This window comes from Amphimedon queenslandica, unplaced genomic scaffold (genome assembly GCF_000090795.2).
Source record: "Amphimedon queenslandica unplaced genomic scaffold, v1.1 AMPQUscaffold_13228, whole genome shotgun sequence".
Lineage (NCBI taxonomy): Eukaryota > Metazoa > Porifera > Demospongiae > Haplosclerida > Niphatidae > Amphimedon > Amphimedon queenslandica.
In genome coordinates, this window is record NW_003546536.1 from 15438 (window position 1) to 40424 (window position 24987).

Below are 24987 nucleotides of genomic sequence, written 5' to 3' on the forward strand. Positions count from 1 at the left end.
TGTTTGTCGTATTTTCCTACAATTTCGCTCAGTTCGGACAGCTTAGCTTCAAGGCTGGCCACTCTGTCCTCCTCAAGTTTTGCCTGTTGCTGTAACTTCAGTTCAGCATCACTTGCTCTCTTCTGCTCCTCACTCAAAGACAACTCGTGTTCCACCTGGAATAATTTGAATATAAAAGAGTATCACATGAAATTATTTTAATAAAGACGACAGCTTCTTTAACCTTCATTGCTTTGATGTCTTCTTGTAGGCGGATCAGGAGTGGTTGAGGTTGAGCTGCTTGTTTTTCTGATTCCAATAAACGTCCTCGAACGTCTTCAAGTTCTTCAGAAAGACTTTGAATCTTCTCCTGATATTCTTTTGTTCTAGCGATGACATAATGTACACTAACTTGTAAGGATTCATGAATATGTCTCTCACCTATCCTGTCTATGTAACGTCTGGATTTGAATATTAGCATCCTTAAGCTAATTAATGGATGAGTAATAAATAAATAAATAAATAAATAAGAATTTACCTTATTTTCTAATTTATCAGATCTTTCTCTCTCTTTGTTTAGATACAGCTGCAACTCTCTCACCATTTCCCCGTGTTCCGTCTCCTCCCTCTTCCTCTCTCTCTCTCCCTCGGTCTGTCTCGATACACTCTCTTCCAGTCTTTGCTGTAATGTCTCCATTTTATCCAGTAGCTGATCCTTCTCACTCGAATGTTGAGCGGCCATTGATTCTAATTCAGACTAGAGGAAGAGATTTAAAAGTGATGCATATAAAGGTATCTCACCAATAATCGTTTCTTGTCTTGTTGGAAAGACGACTCCATTTTTGATTTCTCTTCAGTGAGAACACTAAGTGACTGCATGAGTTTAGTCACCTGATCGGCCACACCCTCTACTTCTAAAGATCAATTTTAACACTCGGGATTAAAACTAATAATTCACTAACGTGATTCAGAATCATTTTCTTCCAATGCTGCTGATTCTTGAGCTCCACTTTCCGTCTCACTTTTCTCACCTTCGCTCTCAGTGACGTCACGTGACCTGTCTGACGGATCATGTGACCTCTCGTGTGTTGGTGTCAGTCTAGAGGTTTCACGGAGTCTGTCCTTTGTTGGGGTGAGACGAGAGGCACTGAGTGCTTGTAGAGTTGTCTCTAAAGCTTCTTTTTCTTTCAATATTCCTTTGTATGCCCTCACCACGTCTATTAAGAGGAGGAGTATATGATAAAAGGAGCGTTATTATACCTCTAAACCTAGCCTCGTATCTCTCTAGTGCTTCTGACTGCTGCTGTATGTGATCTATTAGTTCTGTCTTCGTGTATGAAGAGAAAACCTCTCGTTTGAATCCGGTTCCACTGGAGCCCTCGTCAGCCATTTTATTTAGTAGGGCGGGCTTGTATTATGACCACACCTACAAATGTAATAATTAAATTAATAAAAAATAATTTTTATTTTATTTTATTTATGTACTATTTAAATCACTGTTGTATTTTTTGAATGTTAAAGACTGTAGGAAAATGTTTGGCTGGTTTTCTGTACGGAGGTTGCCTGTATCATGTGAGCTCTGAGTACTTTTTCTGCCTCATTAAAGTGAAAAAAACATTTAAAATACTATTATAAAAATCATTAATTTTTCTGTGCATAGTGTGAAGGGGATTCAATGTATCCGACCATTAATGCTGATCCAGCAGTTAATGATCATGTATTGGTCGAAAAATTCTGGTCAAGTAGAAGACGGAATTACAAAAAGTGGGTGTGCCTCATTAATTATTATTCATTAATTGTTGCCATAGAAATGACATCATTGTCCTCACATGCCCTGATGAGCCCGAGAAACTAATTTGTAAAAGAATCATTTTTGTCGCTGGGGAGGACACACCCAAAACCTCGCCTTCGGTATAATTTTAATTTTTAAAATAATTAGCTTATGACCACACCCATTAGGTTCCTCGTTGCCATGTGTGGGTGGAAGGTGACAATAAAGAGTTTTCACACGATTCACGTATTTTTGGACCCGTCCCACTGGGTCTGGTGCAGGGTCGGGTAATATTAAGAGTCTGGCCCCCTCGGAACATTGGCTGGATCACATGACAGATGAACTTTCACTTAAATTCAATATTAATAATGTACAAATAAAATCAGCATAATTAATTAATAATAAGTGATAAAATAAATAATAAAACACAATTGCTTTTCCTGCATGTGTTTTTAATTAACTATTCTAACTCCGGAAGTGTTTCCACTCAGAGACCTTGAGATTGAGGTACGATAAGTCTTAGACAATAAATCACTGATCTGTTCAAAACCATCATCAGATATACCCTGCAGGATAAAAAATACAGCATATTATTATACTTTTAAAATACTTGAAAAACACCCACTTAAAATAATACCCTCTCTTCCATTATCTCCCTTTCTCTTCTCTTACTTCTGGTAACAGGAACTGGACTGTCCAGGTTTGATCGGACTGCCATGTGGTACTCTCAAGCAGAAACCCTAAAATATTTAATAAATAATAATAATCAGTTATTTCCTTTGGTCTTCACTACAAACCTTTGACGGATTTAAAAACCAGTTCAGCTCTCTTCAGACACCAGTTAATCGTCATATCCTAAACACACACAAGTAATCATGCTGTACAGAAATTTAGGCCAAATTTTTTTTTAATTAGAAAATTCTACAATCTTTTTAAAGTTTATGTACGTGTACAAGTCAGTCCAGTCACTAACTGGTTTCATCTGATCTGTCAGTAATAACGGAATTATAACTTTATGTATTCTGTTTCTCGCTAGAGTACGGAGGATGTTCCGTAGTCCCAACATTATGGGATGTCTTGTGTTCAGAGATGGATTCAGTATCGCTTTATCGTCTGAGACCAGGTGACATATAACATGGACTTGTGATAGATTGGAGTGACGAGTTATATAGAAATCACCTGGAATCAAGTGGGTGTGGTCATTAATGTAATAACATGTGGGCGTGGTTTACCTGGCTCAAGTGTCACGCCCTCGTCCGTCTCAAGTGATGAAACGGATTTAGGAGACAATCCTGGATTACTGAGACTGCCAAGAAGAGAAGAATTAGCTGAGCTCCTGTACAAAAATAAAATATAAACAATAATAAACAATAACAATTTAATACCTGTCTGGCGAAAGGCTCATGTTACTAAGACTAGATTCAAAATTAATCTTATTAGGGGAGGTGGTGTCAGTAGAGTCTCCGCCCACTTTCTCTCCTTTCATTGTCTCTCGTGTTTCTTTTATTTCAGTTGCAAATCCTTGGACTGTCAGCAGCTGCTCATCAATCGACGGAAAATGAAAGTCGGTCGAGAGACGACAACAATCAGCAAAAACTGAGAAAGAAAATATAATGTAACAAAACTACCTTAATCTCTCCCCCTCTCTCTTCAGTATGATTAATAATAATAATATCATATACAAGGTTTTTCACATATTCAATGGGATATTGCTGCAAATTCTAAAATTCACCAAAAATTCCCCCTCCTGTTCAAAATTACCAGCTGTTGGTCATACCTTCTTTCAGTCCAGATATGGTATTGATCTCTCGGTCAGTGTTCAGTATCAATGCCGTCAGTTCAGTACTGTACAGTGATACTGCTGTCTCTATTCTTCGTGGGTTGAGTCTCATACTACCTGCAATGTCGGCACTAGCAGCAGCTGGGTCTCTGGAATCAGTACAATATGATATAATGTTGCTGCATATTAGTCTTAGGCTGTGGGAGCTTTTCTGCTGTGCACCTAAAGAGGAGAAAGAGAGAGAGAGGGAGGGAGAAAAGGGTATATGGTGGAGAATAGAATTATAATTAATTATTATTTTACCCAAGTAGATCGTGAAACTTTCCTCCATCCTCTCATTTGGTAGTTGTACATCTTCTATCATCATCGGCTGCTGGTTGGACCTGAAACACAATCAATAATACCAGACCCCTTACAATGTAATCACTCACTGTAGCTCAGCCAATGCAGATTTCTTCCTACCTAAAAACAAAAATAACAACAAATTAATAATAAATTAATAATAAATAATGATAATAAATTAATAATAAAGGTCGGTCTTGTTTACTTTTTTGTTTCTTTCCCCCTCCTCCTCCTCCAGTTGTAGTTGTTTCTTCGTAGAGTTCTTCATGGAGGCGGCTCAACCAGTCTCGGTATTCTCTCTTCTGTACGTTTTGTTGCTCATTAATTTCAAGCATCCATTTATCCTCCAACTCCTGTCATTAAAAATAAAATAAATAATTCATTCATTAATTCAATTACCTTCTTCTCAAACACGTGTTGTCTCATTAATTTATTGACATCAGTATCTGTCTTTTGTAACATGTTTTCTAACTCTTTGTCATGTCTACAATAAATGACAATATTTTATTAATTATTATTTATGCTACTAAAAGTTACTTTTTGTGCATATTAGTGACGGCGTTTCTCGCGGCACTGCTAATGTCATTCATTGATAGGCTGTAGGTGTGCTCTAATTGGAGTAGTGTCGTCAAGGCGGGAGAATGGACTAGCTGGAGGTATATGGAAGGGAATGGGTCGTCCGGTACCTTCTTGAGGGTTGTAAAGTGGGCGTGGTTATGAGTATATCTAGAAACCCATTCGTTCACTTGTTTGTCTATAGTCTGTAAAAATGGGCGTGGTCAACCAATAGCATTGGCATTAAATGGAAATAATGCTAGCGTGAATGTATAATGTAAAATTAGACTTACGCCTCCTTCAAAAGCTTTCAAAATGGCGTCATCTCCTATCCTATCTCTCCATTTTCTCGTCTCTTCACTGATAAAAGCCCCCAGAGCTGAAACGAGTTCTTCTTCAAAAAGATGGGAGGGTATCTCGTTGATGGTCATCAGTCTAGCTGCAGTTTCTCGTATATTCCCTTCATAAGGAATAGGCAAGCTGGCTTTCAGCTGCTTAGATTCGCCTCGAGATTTGTAATCAAAGGAAAACTCCACTTCACAACTCGATGCCATCTTGGGTGGGGTCACAAGAAGAGCTGCTTGCTCAGTATATTCTTAACTCCGTATACTATAACCACGTGCAACCACATGGGTAGTGATAAATAACATAGAAAGCTAAGTAAAATCATAATTAATGTTATAATGCTGTGTTGGTTAGTGAGTCACTAGTAAGTGAGCTATATAACTGGTTCAAAATAAGCTTCGGGTACATATCCATATTCTTCATCGAGCAGAGCTTTCACCCACCCTCCGTCGCAATATTCCAGGAACAGAATTATATCCCCTTCCTCAAAGCTCAAGTCATCTTCATCTTGTCCTGTGTAGCTAAACAAGGCCCTCATTACTATTCCTTCTTTTGGTAAAACTCTCTTTTGTTCGTTTCCTTCTTCCTGAACTTCATCTTCGTTGCTTTGAGTGGCGGCTGCAGGATTTGGCCAATTGTCGGTACTCTCATATATATGATCATCAATCACATTCTCAAAGTTTGATTCCAAATCTTGAGTATCAGTGTTTGAGAATGAGTCTACGGGAATTTCCGGTAAAGGTACTTTAGGGTGCCCTACACGAGATGGGGACTCAGATCTATCAAAGTGATCGTTAGCGTCTGAGAGTCTCTGAGGACTGTTTAATGAGCAGCTGGAGGAACGACTGCCTGAACTTAAAGGTGGAACCCTACATGAAAACATTATTTATAAAATAATAATTTAAAAATTAGCACATACTTGTGTGATTCTACGCGTGATTCCTCGTACTCCTAATTAAATAAAATAAAAATAATTCAGACATTTAATGTCTTCACTGTACCTCATAAACTGGCCAGCTGTGATTCATGTCCGGCCCAAATTGCTGCGAGTACCAGTTTATGTCTTCAACTGAGCTGATCTGCTGGAGTGTATTGTCACAGACTTGTGATATCCTCAAAATCCTACAAAAAATAAGTATGATAATTGAATTGCTGCAAGTAACTACTTAACAGTCGATGTTAGTATTGTATAAAGGATGTCTCTGGCATGTTGTGTACCAGACAGTTGTAGTGAAAGAGAGTTTTTGTTATCATTCATTTACAACACGTTCACAAATTGCTGTTTATATTGGAATATGCTAACAAACAAAACACTGGATAATAGAATAAGTAAACTAACTCCATTTTTGCTTAAGTATACACTACACAAGGAGCAAGTGGGCACTGCTGTTATTTATTAGGTATGTGTAGGATATTGATGCTTTGATATGGTGTTGAATAAATATATGTAATTTAGGTTTTGTGTATATTAGTAATAGTGGATGGGTTTCATAAACTGGCAATCATTTGCATTCACAACAATATCACGCTTGAGTTGCTTAAATTAACAACAATTGGTTACAGTTTATATAAAAATAATAACAATATCCCAAAAATTTCATCTTACCTTTCATCTTTGCTTAAGTCAACAGACTCTTTAAGCTTTATAAGCGATTCTTTGAAAAACTCCATCCTTATCTTTTCTATAACGAGACATTTCTCGTACTCTGCCTTCATGTCACGTACATAGCGATCCTTATCGTGAAAAACCTCAGTGAGACATGACTGATACTTCTCTTGTGCTTTCTCCTTTTCCTTTTCTATCTTATCTTTCTTCTCCCTTAGCTTAACAAGTGTCTCCATTTCAATTGGGTTCACATGAGCATCGTCAAGTGTGTTTTTTATTGTCTCTAAATCACTTGAGACTTGATGATAGGTTTTCTTTGCTTTGTTGCAGCGAGTGAGGACCTTAGCCCAGGGTTTTTGAGCACTATTGAAACCCTCTTCAGCCGTCTTGCTCTCCTTCCAACGACCACCGAGCGACTTGTGATAATGAAATGCCTGCCATTTATTGATCGACTTGATGATCTCTTTGATTTCGTTTGATATCTCAGCGTGAATATCAGATTGTCGAGATGCTTCTTGTAGTGAACTTCTCCAGCCGTTTTGCAGCGTCCCATACTCCGGGCCTTTGTTCACAAACTCCTCCCACTTCTTCGACCACTGCTGAAGACTCTTGCTGTACTTGGCTTCAAGCTCAGCTCGCTCCTGTGCCATCTTGATCAGCTCAGATGTGAGTTTAGCTCCATCATCAACTAACTTTACCACTTTCTTGTAGCTACCCAATTCCCAGAAACTGGTGGAGGAGGCACTGAGAGTGTCCAGCTCATCCTCGGTGCTCCTGCTTCTCCCGTCCATCCTGCGGTGCTTTTTTATACTAGCTAATTCCTTACAAGTGCGAGTCTACTCTTCTTTTCGCTGCTAAAATGAGATATTTTTCATGTTAAAACACATGCAAAGAAAGTTTTGAATAGCTTACCTGACAGAAGAAAACTGAGAGTGAAAGAGAAGAAGAGGGAATAGGTGGCTTTGTCTGTTTTTGTTATGTTTGTAGAATCTGGAGCCAATAAAAGGTGTGGCTCATTAGTAATTCATTAAGAAGGCGCGGCTAGTATTGAACCAGGAAAGGCGCGCCAAACTCTACTCATTAGGAACTAGGCGGTTTTGATTAATGCGCATGCTCCACAATTTCTCTTTCTTGAGACCTCGTGGAACCTCAAAGAGAAGAGGAAGATAAGGTAGCCATTATTATCTTTATCAATCCTTCCACTCTTCACTTTAGATGCTTATTCCCAAGAAGAACCGTAAGACAATATACGAGTATTTGTTCAAGGAAGGAGTCCTGGTGGCCAAGAAGGACTTTAACAGAGCAGAGCATCAAGAAATAAAAGATATCCCAAACCTTCAAGTTGTAAAAGCTCTTCAGGTAGTTAACAATGTATAATTGGGGAAGATCGTGTTGCATGTTATTAGTTTTAAGATCTATTGTCACTGTAGACTGGGTTGGTCATTAGTTTTTATGAAGACATTTTTAGCAGCCATTTTGAGCACAGAGTTACGTTAGCGTTTCTCGTTTTGTAGTCTTTGAAGTCTCGTGGATATGTAAAGGAACAGTTCTCGTGGGGTTGGTACTACTGGTACCTGACAAACGAAGGTGATTAATTAATTATTCATTAATCATTTATTAATTAATGGCTAGGTATACAATATCTGAGGGAATATCTTCACTTGCCGCAAGAGATTGTTCCAGCTACTCTTAAGAGACCCGTCAGAACTGAAACGGCTAAGCCACGCCCAAGAGGTACGAAATGCAGCTGTATATATGATAATATCAATTTGATTAATAATAGAACAAGCTGACAGATCAATGAGAGACGAGAGAGATGACAGAGATGCTTACAGAAGCTGTAAGTTATGGACGACATTTAATGATTATAATAACAATGGACTCTTCTTGTGTATGTACAGTTGGCGATGAGAAGAAGACTGACGCTGGACCAGGTGCTCATTTTGAACCTCAATTTGTAAGCCGATTTATTAATAATAGCCTTTTACTGCTCCATTTGTTAAACATGTTACAATTACTATGTTTAGTGCAGAATGTAATGGTTTTTTAATAGTGCATGTGTAGAAAGTATTATGTTATCTCAATACATTGGTTTGTATGTAGTTTGTAGCTGTACAAGTATCAAAGTAGCCCCGCCGTCTTCCCTATAAAAGCACTTCTTGATAGAAGCTGCACACTACATTAATCTCTCATTGACCCTGCCCCTTAGTGGGAGTGGTCACTAAGAGCGTGGTGATGTGGCTTCCTTGATCAATGCAGTTGTCAATGGGAAGTATATTAATTATTGGAGTGGGTGTGGTTAATGAGAACCTCTTTCCTAATGTTTGATGATTTGTATTACAATTACTCCAATTACATTAATATTCATTGGTCCTATTATTAATTGGGTGCATTTTTTATTCTACTTTTAATTGGATTTTTCATTAATTTTTAGCGTCAAGGTTTTGGGCGTGGTCAAAGCGATGGTCCAAGAGGTGACTTTTGAGATTTTTTATTGAATGTCATCTTGTCATTAAAGAAATATAATAATATCTCCAATTTAATTAATGGCATACATAATGTTGCAATTGAAAGCTTCACAGACTGTAAATCTCATACTAGATCTACAGTCTGTGGAGTAGCATGTACAGTGTATTCAACTTGAGTGTGTGTTTGGTTAGCAAGTTGCTACTAGTGGTCTTGTTGCTGTCAGCCATTGTTTTACAGTGTGTATATGGACGTGGTTAGTCCTGGCCATCAGTTCCAGTATCTCATTGCTTGCTTCACTAGTTAATGCTGTGTATAAATCTGAATGTGTCTGCAGGAAAAGGTGGACATTTAATATTATTTTAAATTCATTTGGTACATGTTTGGGCTCTTACTATCTTTCCATCAGGTAGTTCTTCACTGAAGTCATCTCCATTCTCCTTTGATTGGAGTGTCATTGCTTTCTCCATTGTAGACAAATAGAGTCTCCATGTATCAACCTGTAATGAAAGAGTCCTATAGCTGCTGTTTTGATGATTGGTGGTTTTAATTTGATAAATTATTTACTTGTTCAGAACTAGCTTCATTTTTGAGTATTTTTTGTTGGTTTCCATCAATTGGTGCTGCCTGTACTATAGAGCCAACTCTCCCTCCTTTCTCATTCCATTGGCTCCATTGGAAGCCCCACCCACCACAGGCCATGGACATGTACTCGTACGTGGAGAGTTCTAATTCTTTATCCTGTGGTTGTGGCTGTTAAATATACTGACCACACCCATTTACCTTCTCCGTCAGTGAGGTGTACTTGTGGGCGTCATTTTCAGGAAAGAAATGAAATCCAATTCGTTTGAGTGCCTAAAATTTACACATGTACATGTAAATGTATTATATTAAATAATAATTAATTTTTAGTACCTTTATCAGTTGTTTAGGAGACGAAAATCTTTTATTAATTAGTTCTTCGACTGCCGGTACTTCTAATGGTTTTATTAATGCACTTTCTGCTCCCTAAAGGTGTGTACTAATTAATTATAATTAATTATTTAAACATACTTTTATTTCAATTGACATTTCTACTGAGCTACCAACGATATGTAAGAGGGTGTGGTCAATATCAAGTGGGAGGAGCTCCCACGATTGATAAGGAAGATTATTATAAGCATCCTAATAATAATAATAATAATAATAATAATGTTTAATATGACTGACTATTAAAATTGCAAGTGGTGAAAATGTTGTCATTACAAAAGAAACCCTTTTACCAGCTATAGGAGAAAGATAAGAGGGTTCATCAATGAATACTCAAATGATGTTATTACTTAAATCAAATTTCACTTCTTTAAGGTTCCCATGCTTCCATGAGTTGCTGTTCCTATCCCATTGTGCTAGTTGAAAGGATGCTTCATCCTCAGGATAATGATAAGGCTCTGGTAGGCTATTAGGAGCAAACATGTCATGTTTTGTGCTACATGTGTACATGTAACTGTAACTGTACATTTTCTGATACACATTGATGTACATGTATGCGTATAATTAATGTACTTCATTCTTGCTGATATAACTGAAGGTGCTCCTGATGGTTCAGTAAGAGGAGGTGACTCTATAAGTGAGTCCATTGTATTTTGTGTAATGATCCAGTTATTGACTGATTTAGGTTGAGGAGGTAGGACTATCAATTGAAGCAGGAGTGGAGTACAGCCCACAATACTGTAGCCTCTTAGGTCTATCTCCTCTCCATCAGGTACTGCATGTACATAGGAAGAGGATAAAAGTACATTAATTGTATTTCATTATTTGTACTGTTTTCATCAGGAGGTGAGTTCTTGTCTCCATTGGTCTCTACATTATCAGATGCAGCAGTAGCTTCATTATTCTATTCAAATGTACATGAACATCAATTGATACAAAGGATAAGGTGTTGTTAGTTTACTTCAGTTGTTTGTTCTTGTGTTTCGTTGCTATCTTGAGTAGCTCCATTACTCTCCTGTACTCCATTACCCTATGCACAGTACATTCATCATCCAGTGCTACTAGCTACTGTAGCTTACTGTCGCCTCCACAGCCTCTGTCTCCTCTTTCTTTTCGCCGCCATTTTCTGCAGCAGCAGCAACGTTTATCTCCTCAGTTTCAGGGGGTGTGTCTTCACTAGTAATATCTCCTCCAGTAGTTGGTTCCTCGTTTATTTTATAAGTTTTGGAAAGAGGAGAGAGAGTGTCGTAAGAAAGGGTTAATAATCGCACAGACACATCTAGCATTGTCATTGATTTAGGCAGATCAATTGTAAACGAGCAATAATTGAATGAAAACTCCTTTAATCTGCAATAAAATACAATAGATCTAAGTCATTAAGTGGTTATTAATAGTTATTAAGTAGTTATTAATAGGTTATTAAGTAATACCTTGGGTTTTTAACAATGTTGCCCCAGAGACAATATGTCATATGGGATGGTATGTGTTCTTCAATGAGTAGATTGAATGTTTCATTGTCGATGTGGTCCTGTGGGTGCTTCATAACTAACAGAGTGCCTTTATCTACTTCAGTGAGTATCAGTGACTGGACCTACAGTACAGTGTATTAATAATACAATAATTATCATAATATCAACAATACATAACTTACCTTATCAATGTAATGGTGTATAGCATCATCGGAATTATCTTCATCTTGTACTTCCTTTTCTAATTCTTCTAAAACCTGTAGCAGAGAGAAAGCATAATGCATATAATCATTGAAAAATGGCTTCAAATCCTAAGTTATATGCCCTGTACATGTACATCTATGCATTACTTGAAATAATTCTCTGAGTCTCTTCAAAGTATCAGACATTGTCGCTGGAGGTCGTCTCTCACTGAATGTGCTGAAGTACGTGTTGAGTGATTGCTGACTGGAAGGCAGCGGAAGTTTATTGCAAGATACATAATGCTCCCACTGTAAAATAATAAAATATTACTAATGTTCCATTCGTTGCTATTTCATGAACCTCCTTGCTTTCTTTCTCTGTCTTTTTCCATTCTTTGATTTTTGTTTGATGGTCGGTTTTAAGTTCGTCATACTTTGCTCTCTCTTCCACAAACCTTGCTTGCTCTTCCTCCCTCAGCTTCTGCTCCTCTTCCTCTTTCCTTTTCCTTTCCTCCTCCTCTTTCTTCCTCAGCTCCTCCTCTTCTCTTATTCGTTGTTCCTCTGTTAATTAAAAATAAATTAATAAAAAATAGAAAATTGCTGATCAAAAGTCTAACCTTCTTCTTGTGCTCTTTTCTCTGCCTCATGCTTCAGTCGATCCTTTTCTGCTTTAGATAATTTCTTCGGAGGCTGAAAGAAAAGAAAGAAACATTAAAACATGTACATGCATGCACCCACCATTATTTTTCTGTTGTCCTAGCAACAAGCCACACCTAATTGCTAAGCTAATTTTAAACCACACCCACCACGTGAATAAACATGGCGTTTGTTCTTGCCCGAGTTCTGTTCAGGAGTTATTCAAGCCTGCCTGGTACGACTAGAGGAGGCGGAGGGCTGCTCAATCATCCTCTCTTGACCTCTCCCGATGGATTCCATTCCTTAATTGACTCCACACTTGAGTCTTGTAACGATATAGTTCGTCAGATACTGACCGTCTCTCCAACAAACCAAACCACAGATAAAGAGACTCTCCTTCTTTTTGACGAGCTCTCAAACGCCATATGTCAATCCGCCGACCTCTCTGAGTGCATAAGACTCCTTCATCCTGACCCTAGCTATGTCACTGCTGCTCAATCTTGTTCTGCTGCCCTTGGAGGCTATGTCGAACAGCTTAACACCAGCAGGGAACTTTACGATGCTATAAAAGACATCAATATGGAGTCCCTTGATCCTGTATCGTATAGACATGCCTTCAGCCTACTCCACGATTTCGAAATCAGTGGAATCCATTTAAGCAAAGATAAGAGAGAGAAAGCTCTTAAACTTCACAAGGACATACTTTATCTTAGCCACGCCTTCACGGAGCAGTGTCCCACCCCCTCACTAATTAACACGAAATCTGCTCCACCCTCAATCATCAGACACAGACACCTCTTTAGCGACCATGACAGCAGTCAAAACCTCTACATAGACTCTGTTCCTTATTTATCAGGAGACCCTGAGCTACGTCGTGACTGTTATAAAGAATATTACTCATCTTCTCATCCAAATAAGGAAGTATTGGATGCACTCTTAAGATCAAGGCACTCTCTAGCTAGGCTGGTTGGATACGACACATTTGCTCATCGCACGCTAGCAGACACTATGGCAGGATCTCCCGAGGTAGTGATGGAGTTTCTGAATGCTCTTAATGACAAGATTCAACCGCTAGCAGAGCAGGAACTGTATGAAATGGCTAGTGTGATTGGAACCACAAAAGATAGACTAGAACCTTGGGATTTTCCTCTAGCTCTTGACCGAGCAAAGAAGAACCTATTTAAGAACTCTGGTGAGCATTTTCCACTCTCAGCTTGTTTGAAGGGCCTCCGTTTTTTAACCAAGTCATTATTTGATGTCGATATTGAATTAACTGATATTAATCCGGGCGAAGTTTGGGATGATTCTGTACAGAAATTCACCTTCAAACGTGAAGGAGAAGTATTAGGCATTTTATATTGTGATTGGTTGAATAGAAGTGACAAACTTGCTTCTGATTGTCAGTTCACCATACAGGGAGGCAGAGAGAGAAGGGATGGGTCTTATCAAATACCCATCAGTACTCTCTCCCTCTCGTTTCACTCCAATCCTCCTCTACTGACTCAACATGCACTTGAGAATTTGTTTCATGAGATGGGTCACGCCCTTCACTCCATATTAGGGCGTTCGCCTTATCAGAATACGTCTGGCACAAGATGCACCACTGATTTTGCTGAAATACCTTCTAATCTAATGGAGCTGTTTTTAAAAGATGATTGTGTCATTAGTTCTTTTACCAATACGGCACCGTCTCTTAACTTCTCATCAAATCTGTTTCCAGCTTTCAAGACGCAAGAGCAAATACTTTACTCTGTTATGGATCAGGTTTTTCATGGGCCCCACCCACTGGGCAGTTCGACGAATGAAATATTCTCGGGCCTTCATGACAGATATTCAGTTATACCTCATACCAGTGGCACTTCATGGTACCTCCGGTTCACTCATCTTTATAGCTACGCTGGTGAGTACTATTCTTATCTCTGGTCACGCTCAGTAGCTAATCTCATTTGGAAGAAATGTTTCTCTAGTAACCCTCTCTCTCGAACCAGTGGGAGGAGATACGAGGAAGCCATGTTAAAGCATGGCGGTGGACTCCACCCACTTGATATGGTGAGGAGTATGTTGGGATATGAACCAAGTGTCGAGGAACTTGTTAACGCTTATTGCGAAGAAATTAATAACATGAAAGAATCAATGACATTATGAACACACAGCTATTGTGATGATTTATTTTTGATGAAAATCACAAAGAGAGAGAGAGAAGGAACAGTGTTATTGTGTATAAAGAAATAATCATTATTTATTTTATTATAATGATCAAGATGTGACAGCTAAATAATAATAATAATAATAATAATAATGGTGTTAATGATCAATTGCTTCATTAGTCTCATTCTCCTTGTCCACGTCAGGGTCTGCCTGAGGCTCCTTGTTAGCTAGTTTGGATATCGGTCGACTAATAGGAGGACCTGCAAGACTGCTACCTGGCATAGGCCTGAGTACATTAAAGAAACTCACTAAAGTATAGCCACACCCCCAATTTATAGAGACCGTATTTAAATTGAGAGGCTTAGCACTACTTACCTTGCATTACGTCTTGGCAGTCTGTGAATATTAATGAGTTTCTGCGTGCAAGGAGATGTAATGGCGTCTGTAGGACTCATGAACATTTGTCTGTGCAGGAAAAGAGAGGGGGAGGGTAGAAACAGGTTCATTTCTATTCAGTAACGAACTGTTGTTTTGCTAGTGGCTTTGGGGTAGGTCCATCAGTTGGTACGATGTGTTCTGTCCCAGTCTTGCTCTGTACTTTAGTGCTTTCAGGGGTTTTCTGTTCCGCCATATTCAATGCAGTACTCCTCCCTATAAAAATTAGCAGTAAATTTTGAAATGATTGCACAATGGACCAATCAGATGTCTCGTCTCACGTGTACGATTTTAGAAATCTTTAAGTGTATTCATGGGCTATGGGCCAATCAGATTCACCAGCTCACGTGTTGTTCCCAGAACTTGTTAATGAGATTCATGGCCCAATTCTTCCGAAATGGTCCTTCTCGCGAAATGATGGCATAAGATTCTTGGAAGATATGGCGGCCAGTCTAATATAAACACACAGCCAAGGGGAGTAGAGCATAACTGTGTTCATTTCTGCTCAGGAAGAGTGTCCCTCTGTTTGTCATAATCATAACGTTATTTTGACTAATTCTCCAGGCTCAGAGGTCAAAGTCTCCTTGATACTGGGTACCAGAGGGTTCTACGAAAGGTTCTTCAAGAAGGATTTCAAAATTAGGTATGTTCATTTTCTTATAGTTTGCAACTTTAATATAATTGTACCAAAGAAAAAGCATGTAGGACACTGAGGGTATGTTTAATAATAATAATAATAATAATTAATAATTAATTATAAGTTCTGTGTAGTAATAAAAACCGGTACATACATTATTAGAAAGAAGCAAGGAGAGAAGTGGGAGGAGTAGGAGGAGGAGCTTGAGGAACGAAAGAGAGAGAGGTGTTAGAATGTGTTGTGTAGAAGTTAGTTATTTTTTAGCCGTTTTACTTGATGAAGAAATGGCTGATGTTTTATCGCTACTGCTGCTGCAGACTGAGAACTGCTTGCACAATCTGGGGCTGAACTTGTATGTTAGTCTTCCTCCTACTTGCTCCAATATGTCTCTTCTGTAATAATAGCGGAGGGCACGAGCTACTTTATCATATGTCATGGATGGTCGGTTTCTGTGTCGGCCCCAGAGGGCAGCAAATGCAGGTGGGTCGTGGAAGCGAAAGAGCCCATCTTGTTGGTTCTCCCAGCTGACCATGTAGGCATATTTGGGTTTCTTCAGGACCTTCAGGAGGAACTCCCAGAGCTGAGCTGAGGCTGGTATGTCCTTAATCTCACTTGGATCAACTGTTGCTGGTGGCTTGGGCTTCCTTGGACGTTTATTGGCTAAAGAAAAGAAAGAATAATGATGATGATTTTTCATTAGAATATGCTTTTAGCATCTCTCAGTCTCCTTTCTCCTTTGCTGCCTTACGTTTTGGTGGATGGTGAGGTCTGATGAAGTCCTCGGTAGTGAAAGGAGGAGGAGGGGGAGGAAAGCAGGGAGGAGAAGGTCCGTTTGTGTCGATATAGAAATCTGATGGAGTCTCTGGATAGAACTGGATTGGATTGCTAGCGTTCATGGAGGTACAAGTAGCTGTAGTCTGGTCCATCATTCCCATTGGTAACTGTGGAGCCTGTCCAATGGGACTACCGGAGTCAACGTAAGGATGGGGCCGCGGTGAGTACATTGGTTGACAGGGAATGTCACAGTTCATGCTAGTGGTTGTGTAGTGCGATGGACTGTAGGACATAGCTGGGTGGGGTGGGTGGATTGTGGCAGCGTTTGAGTACTGAAGCATCTCGTTGCCCAGGTAGTCGCTGCATGATGAAACCAGTCCTGTACAGGTTGGTACCAGCGGTAGAGGATCATAGTCATTTCTTGATGGGCTGTGACACGTAGGACTGTATACTATAAGAGAGAGAGAAAGGAAAATAAATAAATAAATATATAAACTTATATTTATTGACATTACATATTAAGGGAAAGCTTTCTGTAGTGTGTGAGTGTATGATTATTTTTAAAAACATTTATTTATTTATTTATTAATCTAAAATGCACCTTTACTTATAATTACAGATTGTCTGGGCTGAAACTCACTTCCAGAGTCAGGGGATCTCTCTCCTGTGTACTGCTGTGTTGTCATTATGTCTGTACAACCAAGTGAGCCTATTAAATAAAAGGAGAAACATAACAACAGGCTTTAATGGTATGAGAATCCAATGGAGCATAATCAGACTATTGAATTAACTGTTAGTGGCTGCATGTACAAGGAATGAGTCTAATTGGATTGTAAATGAAGACCCTATTTTTCACTGGTGGATTCTTAACCGTGTGCTGCATATTGTTGGAATAAGCTATCACTGAGTGATGTAGTTTATACAAGGAATTGGATTTTAAATGAAGACACTATTTTGTATTTGCAATGGTGGATTTAAACTATACACTTGCAGCTGCAACCTTTGGGGAGTGTGATGTTGTCCTCTGATTTCTGATTGTTACTTTGAGCTAACCCTCTCATACAAGGGTGTGATAAGGATGTGACCTCTAGTAACCTTACATCAATTCAATCAATCATTCACTCTCTCTCTCTCTGTGTACACGAGTAGTGACAACTCAGGAAGTTGTTTAAATCATTTCTTGGAATTGATACAGGTAAGTAAAGTAAATATGACAATAAACAAAGTGTTGTGTCATGCTATACAATAACAGGGTGTATGGTATTATTATTATGTTAGATCAACACACACCTGTAGGAGTAGTATAATCTGTACTGTGCCCATTGCTCCTATACAGCTGCATACCATGCACTGCACCTAATAAGAGAGAGAGAGTATGAGTGTATATAGTAGTGCACATTGCAAGCATTCCACACATGATTATAGTTGTGTATGAGATCATTATTCCAAGAACAGTTTATGACTACAGACTATGAATCCGTTTAACTGATTCTTGGAAGAGCATTAGAAGCCTGTCAAGGCATTCTGCGGCTATTCCTAGAATCAAGCTATGAATATCATTACTTCCCATACACCCACTCTCCTCTCCTTTTGAGACTGTCTGAAGCTCACACACAATAAAGTTAAGTGCAATGGCTCAAAGTGTTCCTTTCCAAGAAATTGCTACTAGTTTATTTAAACCCATTGACCACACTTGTGCTGCCCACTGAACCTTCTATTATTATTCATTCTCTGCACTAACTGTTTTCAATGCAATATGGACTATGTATTATCAGTATGTACACATCTACATGGGCTAGCATAAGATTTGTACTTGTAGTATTTTGCTGGCTCTCTGGGTAATGTTGCATTTATTTAGAATAAACAAATGGTTAGTACAGTTTATCAATACACATCTTCTGATTGTTTATGCTCTCTTTAATGCCAAAATCATAAAGCTCCCAAATTATTATAACTATGGCCTATCACAGATCTACATTATACAGGTCCCCTATACATTCATGTACATGTGTATACAGAGAGTGTAGATATCAGTGTCAGTTATCAGTGTATGCATGTACCATGTACTTACCATCTCCACTGGTATCGCTGTAGCCATGATGATGTGGAGAAGCACTGTTCATTATGTCCACTGTCAAATTATCAGTTGATCCAGTCTAATGGAAAGAAAAGAGAGAAGATTATAGTCAAAGTCTCCTCTCTCTAGTTTGCTCCTTTTTTGGAGTCGTGTTGCGCTTTTGCTAGTTTTAAATACTGTGGCATTGACAGTTAGAGCCTTAGCTACCTCAAATTGATAGTAACTGTAAATACCTACTAGTACCACAATCATGTCTTTATTAACCATTAATAATTAGAATAGTATTATCCCCATTATTACTATTATTATTATTATTATTATTATTACCTGGTAGGGTGAGATGGGAGAGAGTTGGTGAGAGAGGTACGGTGCCGTGGGATCTGAATGGGGAGGAGGGGGAGGGGGGGACGAGAGCCAAAGATTAGTTGCAACTATCGTAGGATCAGTTGGTATGTTTAGTGAATGATACGTTTCTGCAAGTGCAGTAGCCATTTTCTAGAGCTGTGTTTAAAGAAAGCAAATAGATTATATTATTATTGTTGCTATAAAATCATTCATTTTAATGTTCTTTTATTTTTCCATGCAGATTCTTTGAAGTCTGAGCTCTTCTGCAAGATCTTAGTTTTTGATTCATTATTCTGCATTTTATCATTATAATAATTATTAATCAGTGATATTAATGTTTTCAATGGGGCATTTTAAGCAGGACTGAGTAGCCATTGCCTGAAGGAGTTTAGCTCCTTTAAAGGTAGGCCAGTGCAAAGCAGGTGATAATCATGAGTGCTTGCTGCAAACTCACCAAGTGATGGCACTTTCGTATCTTTGTGGAGTAACTCCGAGAAATGATGCAGCGGGCGTCGACAGAGTAGTTCACGCTAAGTCTAGTCTAAGCTGGAATTGGCGAATTTCCAAGAACACATCTGTTTATATGGCTCAGGGAATATGACACCCCATGAATCTCATTAGTCTTCCTTATTTGGTCCTTCTGTAGTTCGCGGAACAGCATAATGAGATTCATGGCCCTTCTCGGAAAGATGTTGCCTTCCCTTTACACCACGCTTACCGGATGCACCCTCTATTTCAGGAGAAGACATACCGACGGATGTATCCTGGCAACATGCAGCCACGCAAACCAAAACACCTCAAAATGCATGACATAACCAACATGTTTATTATAATTACGTGTTTGGACATGATGGACTCTAGAAATTCAATAACAATCTAGCTGTACTGCACACGCCTTTACTAATATTTCAATGTTACACTCAATTAAACAAACAAGTACACACAACCGGTAATGTCAGTCTGCAGTAAACAGTAATGGTCTATAGCTGCATGTTAATCAAGACAACTGATCATGATAATGGATTGTCCATGACCATGATATGTTTGTCATTCATTATCAACTACCTTGACTGTTCTCAATTGATTTGTAAATCAACCTATCACGCTATTATAGGCTTGCATTACGTTTCCTTGTGTTGAAAAACTACCTCAATAAATCCCCATTGAAAAACTGCCTCAATAAATCCCCATTGTTGACTGATACTGGACACCACCTTTGTGAGAGTGTAAATACCCAGGCTCATGTAGTAGGTCTTTATTGGATGCTATCAAGTATCAGGATCATATCATCAAAGTTGAGATAAGAATGGCCTCCAATAGTTGTAATGATACCTACACCTGTTGGTGCAACATATGCAGCCATTCAATGGTCACTTGTTATGAATAATAATAGTATACTTGAGCTCAGCACCACTGCCCTACCTTTGACCTCAGGCATAATCTTTACATAACACATTAAACAGTGCACGTAATAGTTATGTTCCTCTTTATTTTGACATCATGAATCTTTGCAATACATTATGCAGCTGTCACAATCTCTCATTCCCTCTCTTTCTCTTAAATTCTTGTACTGTGTGTATGTATACATTATACACTAGCAGTCTCTCTCTTCATGATTGCTAGTCTTCATGATTGCATTGCTATGTGGCCTAATTGATCGCCAGACTGCATAGCTCGAGTGTCTATTAATTCTTGGTAAATTTGATTAACCCCAAAAGGAGACGATATTTGAAAACAATCAAACTTTGCCAAAGTGCCAATCCATTTTTGAATGCATATAAAAATAATAATAACGATAATAAATATAAAAATATATGCTTAATATTAACTATACTGTCTAATCCAATAGACTGTAATCCCCAATGAAAATATAAACCTAATAATAATAATAATAATAATAATAATAATAATAACAATAATAATAATAATAATAATAATAATAATAATAATAATAATAATAATAATAATAATAATAATAATAATAATAATAATAATAATAATAATAATAATAATAATAATAATAATAATATTAATAATAATAACTAGCGTTTTTTCTTATCTTCCACTCTAACAGAGCCGTTTGCCAGCTGAGAAACAACCTGCTCTTTCTTCCCTCCTCCTCCTCCTCTCCTTTTCCCCTTGATATAGGCGTGGATATAGAAATTGGTAAACAGGATTATGAAAGAAGTAGCATAAGCCAATAGAGTGTAGTGCATCCATTTGGGAAAGTTGCAATCAATGTATATAGAGTGCATACAGTGTATGATAGCCAGGGAGAACTGGATCTAAAATAAATAATAAATAATAACAGTAATTATTCACAATTAATAATAAGTATAATAATAATAATGATGATGATGATAATGAAGCATACAAAATGTCATTATAAAACTATCGTCCCAATATAGATGGTACGGTTGCTACGGTAATGTACGTGGAATCTGACACAAAGGGTCACTGTTTAAGCAGTCTCTTGTAACTGGCAGAGATCCATAAACCTCCATCCCACAGAACAAGGACCATCAAAGAACACAAATATTGTCCTGATGTTTATCAGGCTTCCTTCTTCCTGGAGAATTCAACCATTGGGTCCATTTCAAAGTACATTAAAAAGAACACTTAAAGTGGCAAATATGATTAGAAATTTTTCTGAGAAAGAAGGAAAGAGAATTCCACATGATACAAATACCTTGGGCTGTGTGGAGCAACGAGTGGGTGACATAAACCAATTAATAATAATAATGATGTACACACATTCCCCCCACACATTAAATTGGATGTATGTACATGTACATGCATAAAACATGGACACACAAATACATGAAAGTGTGTTTGATTGTGTTTGCACATTAAGTTATGAAGTGGGTATGTGCATATACACGTACATTATGTACTCGTACTTGTGTGTGTTTTTAAAAGTGAAAAGGTCTATCTCTCCAAATAAAACAGGGAAACAGGAACACCACTAGCTAATAATGCACACATTGAATTCAAAACTGTCGCTACATCAAATTAAAAAGACACTTAAGTCATGCACCCAAATAACCAATAATACTACGCAACTCTTCAAGGAAGGAAACTGACACAAATGAATCTCTATATATCGCATTGATAAACTATGTAAACTGAACTATACAGGTATGTTCGTATAAAGGTCATTTGCATAATGAATTGCAAGTTCACCGGATTAGATCATATGCTTTTACTTACCTATACATCACATTTATGAGTGTGCATGATTATCATGAAGCTCTATCACTACACTCAACTGAATAGGATTTCCATTAGTACAGCCACAAACTCATTAACAGCTCTATCAGTAGTAAGCACTTTTTCTAAACAATACTTTCCTATGGGCTCACTGTATTGTACTGTATTGTGTCTATTAGGTATAGACTACATACAAGGCCTGTACTGTAAGGTATTGGAAGATGAGAGTGAGAATAGAGTAAATAACCAAACATTGATTAAAAATACACTTGGGAAGATTTGAAATTGATACAAAAAGAGAAGGAAATCATAGCTATGGCAAAAAAGCTTATTTATGTTGCGAATGAAATATACACAGAGAAAGAGAGGCAGGCCAGATCAAGAGAAACATATAATAATGGGAGAGAGGGGGAGGGAGGGAGGGAGGGAGAGAGAGAAGAAAATACTCTATCCTATTAAACCAGGAGGGGATTCTAGCAGAAATACCCTCCCTCTCTTGAGAATGGTTGAAATGTCAGTGACTGATTGTTATCTGATACTTACACGGATCCAGTGCTGAGCTTAGACTGTTTGGTGTCAAACTGTTCAGTGTTGGTACCACTAAGTGTAATAATTCAGTTATATCTGTGTGAATGTTTTGGTTCTGAAATCTCCATGATAATGTATGAGTGTCCTATCATTTCTTTGTTGTTGTTATTTATAAACTTGCTGTTCAATACAACAGCTGCTCTCTCTTTCTCTCGCTCTTTCCTCTTTCCTCCCTCACTCGTCCTCTCGTAGTAACCCAATCTATTGTCTTTCCGTGTTTGGTTTGTCACGTACTCCCCTTCCCACGTCTTAAGTTTCCTCCGTCCCATTGAAGGTTTCTCCTCATTTTTCTTTCCTCATACCATAAACTGATTATAAGGCCTCCCATTAGGCTTACGCCAAACTGTGGCTTTACGTAGTCGGATCAATATTAAATTTAGCGGAGGGTAATAAAAGATGTTTACACAAGTCCCCAACTCAAATTTCATTAAAAGTGAAGGAAAGCAAGTATGTGTACAAATATATGTAGAGGGATCTTAGGAATACATGTACATGTGTGTGAATGGGGCCTTTAGTATGTAATATGAATATGAGGATATCCTGATAAAGGCACTGTAGTAGTACACTGCTATCAAAGACAGCATCAATAGAGGAAATACCACAAATAAGTTGTGGTACGTGCAACACACACACACACACACCAACACACATCATAATAATTACTGTAATTAGGTTATATGTACACACGGACCCATTACATGTACATTATGAATGAGCTTATGTCATTAGAAGTTACTGTAACTTGTAGCTACTGCTCCAGCAATGGGATCATTGCAGTATTGATACATGTAGCACCTGTATAGAAGTATTATTGCTCTTTTTTGTCTCTCAATTCCCCTCTATCCTTTTTCTTTACCTTTTCTTTCACCTCTCTCTCTCTCCCTTTCCATCTCGCTCTCTCTCTCTCATTTTCATTGCTTTTTTTTCTTCCGGCTCTTCCCTCTCTCTCTTTTTCTCTGGTAAGTTCCTTGTTCTCCATGGATAAATGAATTTTATAAAAATATTTAGAGCATGACGTTAAGTCCTTGGATTGACCCACTCTCAAAGCCCTGTACTAATGAATGTGTATACTCACAAATCAATTAGTGTATCTATATAGTCTATACACACAAGTATTGCTATTAACATATCTATAGTATTGGACGCATGACATTAACTAATTGGTAATTAACCCTCTTGACCTGAGGGTCAATTACTCACTCATTAATTCTTACTCTATTGGCTACAAACAAATAATAATTAATACATGTACAGTGTAGCCTCTTTATTAAGGACACCATTGGGCCCACACTACCTGTCCTTAATACATGTACAGTGTAACCTCTTTATTAAGGACACCATTGGACCCACACTACCTGTCCTTAATACATGTACAGTGTAGCCTCTTTATTAAGGACACCATTGGGCCCACACTACCTGTCCTTAATACATGTACAGTGTAGCCTCTTTATTAAGGACACCATTGGGCCCACACTACCTGTCCTTAATACATGTACAGTGTAGCCTCTTTATTAAGGACACCATTGGGCCCACACTACCTGTCCTTAATACATGTACAGTGTAGCCTCTTTATTAAGGACACCATTGGACCCACACTACCTGTCCTTAATACATGTACAGTGTAGCCTCTTTATTAAGGACACCATTGGGCCCACACTACCTGTCCTTAATACATGTACAGTGTAGCCTCTTTATTAAGGACACCATTGGGCCCACACTACCTGTCCTTAATACATGTACAGTGTAGCCTCTTTATTAAGGACACCATTGGGCCCACACCACCTGTCCTTAATACATGTACAGTGTAGCCTCTTTATTAAGGACACCATTGGACCCACACCCAGCAAAAAAATCTTACGTAAGATCTTACTTAAGATCTTATGAAACCTTACAAATGATCTTGCATGTTTAATCATGCCTGTTCTTGCAAGATCATTAGACAAGAAGTTCCAAAATCTTGCCAAGATCTTATGATAAATCTTGCCAAGATCTTATGATAAGTCTTACATGATCAGGCATGGTCTGACGATTAATCTTACATTATCAGTCAAGATCAGGCACTAAATCTTACATGATCAGGCAAGATCAGGAACAAAATCTTACATGATCAGTCAAGATCAGGAACTAAATCTTACATGATCAGGCAAGGTCAGGAATGAAATCTTACATGATCAGGCAAAATTAGGAATGAAATCTTACATGATCAGTCAAGATCGGGAACTAAATCTTACATGATCAGGCAAGATCAGGAATGAAATCTTACATTTTCAGTAAAAATTTGGAATTAAATCTTACATTATCAGTCAAGATCTGGAATTAAATCTTGTATGATCTTTTAAGACTCTTACTTGTTATGAACTAATATCATGAAGGATATTGTAAGATCTTGTCAAGATCTTGAAGAAATAGTTAAGTTCAGATTTGGGATACCAAGCATATCCCATAGTATTAAAATGACTGCAATTGTAAGATCTGAGCAAGAACTTACATTGCTTAAATGCATAAGAATGATGTCATTATAGCTTAATTAAGTTTAATTTTGTTGAAAGTTTGCTTTCTTTATATGCTCATACTTTTGTAAAGGCTATCGTGGGTTGTCAACTACTTCCTGTGACATCACACAACTTGTAAGATCTTTCAAGATCTTGTATGACTTAAAATGATGTGAAGCGT

General features: G+C 38.0%; 10 protein-coding genes across 13 annotated transcripts in view; 3 read left to right on the plus strand and 7 right to left on the minus strand.

The window, feature by feature from the left end:
- The window catches only part of LOC100637639 (GRIP and coiled-coil domain-containing protein 1-like), a 1743-nt gene extending 374 nt beyond the window's left edge, over nt 1-1369 (minus strand). Inside the window, exons 1-7 of the mRNA XM_019999906.1 lie at nt 1240-1369; nt 942-1196; nt 781-893; nt 581-736; nt 421-467; nt 224-365; nt 113-155 (exon numbers count right to left, since the gene is read on the minus strand). Of these exons, the coding sequence (XP_019855465.1) occupies nt 113-155; nt 224-365; nt 421-467; nt 581-736; nt 781-893; nt 942-1196; nt 1240-1369 (886 nt within the window). The remainder of the gene's footprint in view (nt 1-112; nt 156-223; nt 366-420; nt 468-580; nt 737-780; nt 894-941; nt 1197-1239) is intronic.
- A 44-nt stretch (nt 1370-1413) lies between these two features.
- Nucleotides 1414-2157, plus strand: LOC105313763 (mitochondrial inner membrane protease subunit 1-like). The gene is made up of 4 exons (XM_011407450.2): nt 1414-1584; nt 1640-1743; nt 1788-1890; nt 1939-2157. Exons 1-4 carry the CDS (start codon nt 1492-1494, stop codon nt 2083-2085), a joined length of 447 nt encoding a protein of 148 aa, XP_011405752.1. The 5' UTR covers nt 1414-1491; the 3' UTR covers nt 2086-2157.
- On the minus strand, nt 2074-4993 carry LOC100637763 (protein C12orf4 homolog). The gene is made up of 13 exons (XM_019999929.1): nt 4721-4993; nt 4410-4633; nt 4272-4356; nt 4078-4225; nt 3962-3992; nt 3834-3913; nt 3528-3752; nt 3136-3346; nt 2983-3086; nt 2724-2929; nt 2548-2605; nt 2423-2490; nt 2074-2316 (listed from the first exon to the last, which is right to left on the minus strand). The coding sequence occupies exons 1-13, from the start codon at nt 4979-4981 to the stop codon at nt 2203-2205; spliced, it is 1815 nt and encodes a 604-aa protein (XP_019855488.1). The 5' UTR covers nt 4982-4993; the 3' UTR covers nt 2074-2202.
- A 41-nt stretch (nt 4994-5034) lies between these two features.
- LOC100637888 (protein kinase C and casein kinase substrate in neurons protein 1-like) lies at nt 5035-7380 on the minus strand. The gene is made up of 5 exons (XM_003388600.3): nt 7291-7380; nt 6379-7232; nt 5774-5894; nt 5692-5723; nt 5035-5641 (listed from the first exon to the last, which is right to left on the minus strand). Exons 2-5 carry the CDS (start codon nt 7167-7169, stop codon nt 5146-5148), a joined length of 1440 nt encoding a protein of 479 aa, XP_003388648.1. The 5' UTR covers nt 7170-7232; nt 7291-7380; the 3' UTR covers nt 5035-5145.
- A 71-nt stretch (nt 7381-7451) lies between these two features.
- On the plus strand, nt 7452-8930 carry LOC100636629 (40S ribosomal protein S10-like). Of its 2 annotated transcripts, none has more exons than XM_003388590.3 (7): nt 7452-7549; nt 7594-7737; nt 7893-7965; nt 8011-8112; nt 8162-8218; nt 8280-8335; nt 8813-8930. In XM_003388590.3, exons 2-7 carry the CDS (start codon nt 7594-7596, stop codon nt 8861-8863), a joined length of 483 nt encoding a protein of 160 aa, XP_003388638.1. In that variant the 5' UTR covers nt 7452-7549; the 3' UTR covers nt 8864-8930. The 2 variants fall into 2 exon arrangements, with proteins under 2 accessions (XP_003388638.1, XP_019855484.1); XM_019999925.1 differs by having other exon boundaries at nt 7491-7544.
- On the minus strand, nt 8866-12287 carry LOC100638013 (axonemal 84 kDa protein-like). Of its 2 annotated transcripts, XM_019999921.1 has the most exons (18): nt 12203-12287; nt 12082-12154; nt 11826-12025; nt 11633-11773; nt 11465-11539; nt 11244-11404; nt 10893-11160; nt 10775-10843; nt 10645-10717; nt 10387-10588; nt 10164-10279; nt 10054-10109; nt 9898-10008; nt 9760-9852; nt 9628-9699; nt 9412-9585; nt 9240-9344; nt 8866-9175 (listed from the first exon to the last, which is right to left on the minus strand). In XM_019999921.1, exons 1-18 carry the CDS (start codon nt 12203-12205, stop codon nt 9035-9037), a joined length of 2133 nt encoding a protein of 710 aa, XP_019855480.1. In that variant the 5' UTR covers nt 12206-12287; the 3' UTR covers nt 8866-9034. The 2 variants fall into 2 exon arrangements, with proteins under 2 accessions (XP_019855480.1, XP_019855481.1); XM_019999922.1 differs by lacking the exon at nt 8866-9175 and having other exon boundaries at nt 9274-9366.
- LOC105313764 (mitochondrial intermediate peptidase-like) lies at nt 12263-14432 on the plus strand. Its single transcript, XM_011407453.2, has one exon. It carries the CDS (start codon nt 12284-12286, stop codon nt 14243-14245), a length of 1962 nt encoding a protein of 653 aa, XP_011405755.1. The 5' UTR covers nt 12263-12283; the 3' UTR covers nt 14246-14432.
- On the minus strand, nt 14235-14923 carry LOC100636880 (uncharacterized). Its single transcript, XM_003388592.3, has 3 exons — nt 14773-14923; nt 14624-14713; nt 14235-14534 (listed from the first exon to the last, which is right to left on the minus strand). The coding sequence occupies exons 1-3, from the start codon at nt 14877-14879 to the stop codon at nt 14405-14407; spliced, it is 327 nt and encodes a 108-aa protein (XP_003388640.1). The 5' UTR covers nt 14880-14923; the 3' UTR covers nt 14235-14404.
- Nucleotides 14924-15331: 408 nt separating this feature from the next.
- Nucleotides 15332-19512, minus strand: LOC100638140 (transcription factor ETV6-like). 2 transcript variants are annotated; one of them, XM_019999923.1, is made up of 7 exons: nt 18971-19512; nt 18499-18672; nt 18166-18250; nt 17385-17450; nt 16696-16803; nt 16069-16545; nt 15332-15980 (listed from the first exon to the last, which is right to left on the minus strand). In XM_019999923.1, the coding sequence occupies exons 2-7, from the start codon at nt 18661-18663 to the stop codon at nt 15574-15576; spliced, it is 1308 nt and encodes a 435-aa protein (XP_019855482.1). In that variant the 5' UTR covers nt 18664-18672; nt 18971-19512; the 3' UTR covers nt 15332-15573. The 2 variants fall into 2 exon arrangements, with proteins under 2 accessions (XP_019855482.1, XP_019855483.1); XM_019999924.1 differs by having other exon boundaries at nt 16735-16803; nt 18971-19509.
- A 988-nt stretch (nt 19513-20500) lies between these two features.
- Nucleotides 20501-24987, minus strand: part of LOC100638269 (elongation of very long chain fatty acids protein 4-like) — an 11456-nt gene continuing 6969 nt past the window's right edge. The window contains exon 10 of the mRNA XM_011407454.2: nt 20501-20801. Coding sequence (XP_011405756.2) covers nt 20559-20801 — 243 coding nt within the window. The 3' untranslated portion in view covers nt 20501-20558. The remainder of the gene's footprint in view (nt 20802-24987) is intronic.